This window comes from Mastomys coucha, unplaced genomic scaffold, assembly GCF_008632895.1.
Source record: "Mastomys coucha isolate ucsf_1 unplaced genomic scaffold, UCSF_Mcou_1 pScaffold14, whole genome shotgun sequence".
In the NCBI taxonomy this organism is placed as follows: Eukaryota; Metazoa; Chordata; class Mammalia; order Rodentia; family Muridae; genus Mastomys; species Mastomys coucha.
Genome location: NW_022196896.1, coordinates 22906149 through 22914310, shown reverse-complemented (window position 1 = coordinate 22914310; position 8162 = coordinate 22906149). Strand labels below are relative to the sequence as shown.

General features: G+C 40.9%; 1 protein-coding gene across 8 annotated transcripts in view; it reads left to right on the top strand.

The window, feature by feature from the left end:
• Runx1t1 (RUNX1 partner transcriptional co-repressor 1) overlaps positions 1 to 7066 on the top strand; it is a 154548-nt gene extending 147482 nt beyond the window's left edge. For all 8 annotated transcript variants that reach the window (XM_031366578.1, XM_031366574.1, XM_031366577.1 and 5 more), the window contains one exon: positions 1674 to 7066. In XM_031366578.1, coding sequence (XP_031222438.1) covers positions 1674 to 1949 — 276 coding nt within the window. In that variant the 3' untranslated portion in view covers positions 1950 to 7066. The remainder of the gene's footprint in view (positions 1 to 1673) is intronic.
• Positions 7067 to 8162: the final 1096 nt, after the last annotated feature.

The following is an 8162-nucleotide window of genomic DNA, read 5'->3' as shown; positions in this document are numbered from 1 at the left end:
AGAAGTGATTTTATATCTGAATCTTGCTTTTCCAGTGTGATGGTGTGTCCAGGACTTGCTATGGTGGGTTCTGATGATGCCAAGTTACCTTGGTTTGTGTTGCTTATATTCTTATGCTTGCCCTGCATCATCTGGTTATCTCTAGTGCTACCTGTCCTTGCTAAATCTGACTGAAGCCTGTCCTTCCTGTGATCCTGGTTGTGTCAGAACTCCTCAGAGTCAAGCTGACTCTGTGATCCTGTGGTTCTGGGATTCTGTGACCCTGGGCTTGTTAGAGCACCTGGGAGTGGAGCTTCCTCTGGGTATTTTGGGACTGGCTGCAGAGTTTACACGCAAGGTCTGCTCAGGATACCAACTAAGAGAGACTGGAAGGGACCCGAGCCACTCTGCTAGCAGAGTTCCTGTGTGCCTGGGTCCTGCTGGTCCCAGTTACTTCCAGTGTTGGGACAGATGTTGTGTCCTCCTCACCTCGGATCCTGGGCTTGTTAGAGCGCCTGGGAGTGGAGCTTCCTCTGGGTGTTGTGGGACTGGAAGGAAGCTGAGCCAGGATTTCTCATTTTTGAAGGCTAAATTAGGTGTTAGTTGATGTGTTCTCTTCCCCCCCCCCCAAAAATTTTTTTTGAGGATCTTTGCCGAAGTAAAGAATGCCATCCTAAGATTAACCTGGCATTTGGTTGTGAGGGATATTGAATGCATACCATGGAAAGAGTTACTATTCTGCTGTATTCTGTCTGGGCTGGGATGGAATAGGGTACCAAACCATGTTTCTTATGTTTCATTGACTCCAATACTGTGCTCTTGTAGTTTCTTTGTGATTCCTGTTAGTATCTGTCTCTGAGTAGTATATGCATATCTAGACATTATAACATTGGTGGTAGAAATAGAAAAATTGGGAAATAGAAGTTGTAGTTAGTACAGAGTAGGTGATTAATTATATATGAAGATAGCCAAATCTATGAAGAAGGTAATTTTTTGGCAAACATTGGAAGGATCATCAGCCATTTTCATCAATGCCATAGTCATTGCTAACAGAAAATTGAGGCAATTGAGGTAGAATTGAGATATTTCAATACCTCCAGTGGAGATGCTAAAAAAGATTCCCCTTGCTTGGAAGTACAGGTTAACAGGTGACCATTTGGGTGATGGAGGCATTATGTGTGAGAAAGTGCTAGGAGGGCATGTGGAGGTGTGGTCACCTTGCTAGCAGTGAAATCTGAATCAGGAGGGTGCCTGGGTCTCTCCTGATAGGATAGATAGATAGGTAACAATAATGTAAACAATGGGATGAACAGCCATCAGCCAAAGGCCCTGGTAGGATCCAGAAAGTCCAGGTGGGCCAGGGCAGAGCTTCATGTCCCAGCATCCTCTCATCAGGGTGGCTTGTCTGGAGCTGTGACCCTTTGGAGAGAAACACAGCACTGGCTCACAAGGCTGTCTTGAGGGACAGGGAGGGCTGGCAGGGAGAAAGTAGCAGGTTGGAGAGGTAGGGAGATGGTGGGGTTGTGGTGTACCCTGGGTAAGATCCTGACTGAGGTTACTACAAGGGCCAGCATCTTCTGAATTGTTTGTTTTGTCTCTGTGGTTCTTGAAAATATGGAAACAGCGACACCTCCCTTATTTGCTAGATTTTTACTTTCATGAACATTTACCTGGCTCCTCTCCTTCTCCTTCAGAGTTGCTGGAACTGTGGCCGGAAAGCAAGTGAGACCTGCAGCGGCTGTAACACGGCCCGATACTGTGGCTCTTTTTGCCAGCATAAAGACTGGGAGAAGCATCACCACATCTGTGGACAGACCCTGCAGGCCCCACAGCAGGGAGACACGCCCGCTGTCAGCTCCTCAGTCACACCCAGCAGTGGGGCTGGGAGCCCAATGGACACACCACCAGCAGCCACTCCGAGGTCTACCACCCCGGGAACCCCCTCCACCATAGAGACGACACCTCGCTAGACCTAAACTCAGACTGTCAGAGGAAAGACACCACAACCAACAATGAAAGCAGTTCCTCATCCTCAGATGCTCAAAGTCCCTTTTCTGTTTGTTTGTTTATAGATGAACTATCTATCTTATTTCAGTACTTCAGCAAGAGAGAACCTAACTCTATCTTTGAGGCGATAGTAAAACACAGAGGCCAGTAACGGGTCGCAATGACTTACTGTGGATAACAAAGATATCTTTTCTTTAGAGAACTGAAAAGAGAGGAAAGAATATAACGTGAAATGCTAGATTTGACCTCCTCCCTGTTATTTTCAAGTAGCTGGGATTTAAAACTAGATGACCTCATTAACCAATGCTTTACCAAACAGCAAACCAAGAGATTGCTAATTGCTGTTGAAAGCAAAAATGCTAATATTAAAAGTCACAGTGTTCTTTATATACAATAATGGAAAAAAAAAAAAAGAGGCAATTCCTCAAGGGCATGAGCGTTGGATACAGCAGTAGACATTTTAACAAGAAGATGAATGGCGTCTGTGGGTTGCTAACTGAACTCTGAAGACCCGCTGCAAAACGCGCAGATGTGCAGCAGATTGGAAGGAGACACAGATGTTCGTTTTTTTCCTGTTTCTGAAAAAGAAATAATAATATCCAGGTCAACAGAATGAAAAATGAAAGATGATTTCCAGTGGGGTGTATGACTACAGCAGCAAGAAAAAAAATGCCATAATACAAAGGCTCCTTTTTATATATATATAGTCACACACACACACACAAACACACACACACACACACACACACACACAAACACACACACACTCTTAAGAGACTCAGCCTGCAGTTAATTAGCATTCTGGCAGCTTACAAGTCAGCCAGCTGCCCTCAGTAACCCTTCAACATTTCTTCACTTTTGCAAGGTTCCACAGAGTAAGACATTGGGTCTATTCCAGCTCATTCATTTTATATTGAAAACTAATTTTAAAAAGAAAATGGTGGCTTCAGCTCCAGCCCCTTTCCAAAAATTTTCAACCCCACCCTGTTTGGATTTTTAATTAAAATCTAGTAGTTCTCTTGGTATTAAAACACTTCTGTCCTGTGAGGTTTTCCCAATGGTGTTTTTCTTGTAAATGTGTTGGACAAATGTGAAGATGCGTTGTAGTTTATCCATATGCCCACATTTAGTCTCTTTATTCCTAGTTGGTGAGAAACCTGTATCTTTCTATGCTGCTTTTATATCTGTATGTATTAGTGATATTTCTCTAGTAGTTAAAAAAAAATGAAAAGAAAAGAAAAAAAACTTTTTTGTTGTCCTCAAGAAAAGAAAAGAAGAAAAGAAAAGAAAAGAAAAGAAAAAAGCTATCTTTTGGAGCTGCTAACTCACTCTCTTATAGGGTTTTTCCTGGAAACCAGCATGCTTCATGGAATGCTAGCACATGGATGTTTTGTGAGAGGGGTGTACATACATGTATTTTGCACTGTCACAAGGACTCCCTAGGCATGCTTTTTTTTTCAAACCAACTTTTTAAATATGCTAGAGCCATTTCACCAATTTTAGCTGTAGCATAGAGTAGTAGTGGAATTTTTCTTTCTTTTATCCTTTTTTTATGAAAAAAAATTATTAGGGACTTTTTTAAAAAAATAAAATAAGATATCCTACTTTAAAAAAAAAGGACAGTGCATGCATATTGCTGTAAGGTTGTTTAAGTATTTCTAATTTTACAAAAAATGAAAAAAAAATCATTAGAGCTCCAAATGCTGAGGTGTAGACGGACAGCTTTAACCCTGCTGAGTGCCAGGTTATACAGTATTCTTACAAAAGGGAAGTCAGCCAAAGACTGATCTGATGGACCAAAATCGGAATTTTGAAAAGCACCAGTAATACTTTCCAAATGATCAGCAGGTTAGACATGTTCAGTGTGACTCCATTAACCCTTCGTTGTCCAGGGTCCAGACCAGAACTACTTGTTAGTTTTGAAATACATTAGCCCAGGATGTGGTTGTGTGCTTTAAGAGTCGGCAGTGCTGCAGGCTGTGTAGACAACCAAAGTTGACAAGGCTGGGAAGACACTTCTCCACGTACACATACACCAGGCATTTCTTTACAAATTGAGTACAATCCATTAGCTTGTGGGGTGGGGGGAGCGGGTAATGTAGCCCTTGGATACAGTTTTAAGTGGTTGTATTTAAGTTATCTGCATAGAGGCAATCCTCACGGGTTTGCTTTATGTCTCGCAAATCTAAGATTTTCTTAAACCATTTCCCCTGTATTTTCATATACCAGTTGGTTTTGATTTTGTTCGGGTGGTGTTGTGTTCTTGTTTTTGTTTTCAATGACCTTTTAGTTTAGGAAGTTCTGATGAGCAAATAAATGCACCTATCTATCTGCATGTTGGAAGTCCATCTGCCAGCACACCTGCTAAAGGCAATGAGAAGCACATAACCGGGCTCTGAATGGGTTCTATTTTACCATGGTGCTCCCAGAATCCTTTGACCTCATTCTGCTTTCTAGTCTGCTTGTGACACTGGACAGTCCTTTCTTAGAGCTGTTATATGTTCTAGGCTACGAAGGGTTAAATAATCCCAAAACTGAGGTATGTCATACCCTCACGTCTCGATCTCAAGAAGCTGTGATGTATGTGGAACAGCACTGTTATTTTGAACACTCGTGTGTAAAGTAAGGATTAGTACAGTACGTCTCATTACTTTTTAATTCAGGGCACCCTGAGTGAAAACCAATACAAAAAAAAAAAATCCCTAACTCTGAGCTCTATCTCTAATTCCTCTTCCTCCTTCCCCTCTTCCTCTTCCTCTTCCTCTTCCTCTCCTCCTGTTTTGCTACATTCTCCTCAGTGGCAAAAAGTTTCACTCTACCTCTGACAGCATGTATATTGCACCAGTAGCTAACAAAAACTGGTCTAGTCAAACCAAATGGGCACAAAAGAACCAGGATACCAAAAGTTAAGCTCATACAGCTGCAAACCATATCACTTCTTGGTAACAATGCAGACCTCATAAACCTAAAAAAGAGAAAGAAAAGAAAACTTTTGTTACTTTCCTTTTTTGCTTGTCACTTATATACAGGCTATGTGAGAGTATTAATTTGTAGGTATTACACATTAAAAAAGTTATCTTCATTGGATAGAATTGAATGGTGGTCGCTGATAGGAATAGGGCGTCCTCTATCTCTTATCTCTGTCTCTTTTCTCTTTCTCTTTCTCTGTCATGAGACTGTGTGTGACAGGGCCACCTGTCTTTTTAATTTTCTTTCTGAACTTTTTTTTAATGTGTAGGTGCATGTCTTGGGGATTTAAAAATTTCAAGGCTGGTTTACTTATGCAAAGCATGCCTATGTCTGGAATACTTAGGGAAAGAAAGCAACTCCATGTTGTCCGAATTCCTCAAGGGACAGAAAAAAAATTGGAGACTGTTGAAATGCAGATTTGAAGTAATTTTATTTTAATTATTTTGGGTTCTGCGACATTATTGTGAAAAATTAAAGTTGTTGTGCAATACTTAATTCAGACACGTGCCACAAGTTAACGGTAGACTAACACTGGGGGGCGGGGGCTAGGCATCACGCTTTTGTCTGCATACTCTTGAGCTTTTAAGTCTACTATGTCTGAACTGTGGTTTCTTGTTTATCCTTTTTTTTTCCTTAGTTGGACTGTAATGTATGGTCTGTCAACCTGTGAATCTTTAAAGTATGATTCAGGTATTGTTGTACTCTTTACTGTGTAATAAAAATGCTTAAAAAAAAAGTCTGTATTCTGTCTCCCTTATCTTCACTGTGTGCCAAGGCTACTACTCAGGGACCTTAGCCTTGAAGGGCGGTTCTTCATGGAGCATGCCCAGAGTCTAGTCAGCTACGGAATATGTCTCTAACATGCATTAGTTCATCTGTGAGGGATGAGGGAGAATGGTAGAGTACAGAGGACATTCCTGAGGTCATAGTAGTCAAATATAGAAGGATACTCTCAAAGTCTTCTGTAAGAAAGAATAGCTTAGTCTAGGGGTCATCTTCTCCAGAAAGGTTCTTTTAAAACTCTGACTTACAGAAGGTTGCTCTCAAGCATCGCTGCCACTAAGGCAGATCTCTTCCTCCATCTGTCTTGGATCCTCACTGCCTTTAATTAGAAGTTGCCAGCATGTTCACACCTGGTTTTGTGCATTTGTAATACACAGTATGGTGTGTCCAACATGTTTCAGAGACCCATGCTGTCCATTTAACATGCATAAGTATATATATTTTTCCACTCACTAGCTATAAAGTAGCTTAGAATTAGGAGAACCTATCGGTTTTCCTTCCTAGGAATACAGTCAATTTTCGAGTACTTTACACAATCCATTCTTTTTAAAGGAATGTGTTTACACCACATTTTAATAAGACTTCTTGTTTGCTTGGAATATTCCCACTATGGCCTAAAAACTAGTTTAAAGGGATAACAAGTGAAACGCAAGGCCTGAATCTGGAGAGACAGAGACGTCAGAGACGCTGGTGAGTGGGAGGGTAACTTGGGCCTTCCGTTCAGCTGCTTTTGTATGTGAACTGGGCCACTATCCCTATCCTGAGACCTGGCTTCTCCAACTGATATTGATAAATGCAGCTTATTTTTCAGTGAGGAAAGGAGGGAGAGACAGACAGACAGTTTAAAAGCATGTATAGTGCATATCTTATCCCTACAAAATAAATAGGCTGAATGCTTAATTTAGTAGTTAATTTTTTCCCCACACAAAAGCCTGTCCAGTCTGGCTCAAGTTGCTTTCCTTATTTGTACAGATATATTTTCTTATTCTTTTCAAAGTGGAACAGACCAGAAACCAGAAGACATGAAGGACAGAACTGAGACCCCTTGAAGTAGCCCCTTTATAAGCTGTCCTTGAAAAACAGCTCTGTGACATATTTGTATGCTGGACAAATGGATATGAGTTTAGATTAGATGAAGAATGTGAACAAAATCAGTAGCTTCTGGGTGGTGAGCACCAATTTTTTAAAGAATGTTATTGATGTATTTGATAATATAAAAATGATGTTTGCCATGAAAGAACACTAAGAGATGATCAAAGAGGTGCTTTCTGTATGGGTGTTTATATCTTTATTCCAAGGTGAATGAATAAAGTTGAACTTGCCTAAACTGGTCCCTCGTCAATCTCTTCTCAGCCTTAATAGAGAAACTGAGTCAGACAAAAGCAGGAAATATCTTTTCCACAAACACAGAAAGGGAGATAGGGCTGAAGTTGTTTCTCCTTTGCTTCTGGGACTTTCTGATTTAAATAAACACTTGCTTAAAACACTTTCAAATAGGCTTATGAGAAATCTATGGGGGATTTATTAAGGCCACGATGCTTGACTTACTGTAATAAATGTAAGAGTTGAATGGGAAGCTGGACTTCAACTGGGTGTAAGAATGAGTACCCAGTTTTAGTTCCCAATGCTAACAGCATAGGGTTGGAGTTCTACACATCACTGCCCAGGAGTGAGCTTTCTCACTGTATGTCACAAGCAAGTCCAGTTTCTGTATCACCAAGAAGTAGAAAGATGAGAGACAAGTTATCCTATGGGAATGTAAATCAGTGGGAGTACATGGAGCTAGCTGCCCCAAACACGGAGTATCTGCTTAAATCAACAGCAACTGGAGCCCCTTTCAGTCCCCAAGACAAGGTCGGGCACCCAATTAACACCCAATAAATATTAATTGTAAATACAACTATAAGTCTGCAGCTGGAAAAACGTGGTGGTGCCAGTTTCTCAGAAATAAGCCAGTTGGTTATAGGAACAGGAAACTTGAGGGCCATGATTTAATCACCTGAGAAGGAGAACACAAGAAGAGTAGTCGGCCATGTCCGGCTCCTACCTTGACAAAACAGAGGCATTGCCACTGTTTACAAATGCCAGCATTTATAAACACCCAAGCAGGCAAGTCTTTACCAGAAAACAGTGCCTGGTTATTAGTGATGAACACATTTAATTAATTGTCATGGTTCTCTGTTAATTTATTATAATTTATTTGTTAATTTATTGACATCAGGTTTAGTTACTAAGACACAAGGAATACTTTAAGATTCATGTACTTAGTAGTCCAGAGTAAGAACACTGGCCTAGTGGAGAACTCATGGCTCTATCTGCCACATAGGGCTTCTTAGCTTTTCAAGTTCTCACACTCTGCTCCATCTTTTCCCTACTGTATTCACTCTGAATCCATGAACTCTCTCTAAGTGTCCCATCTCCTC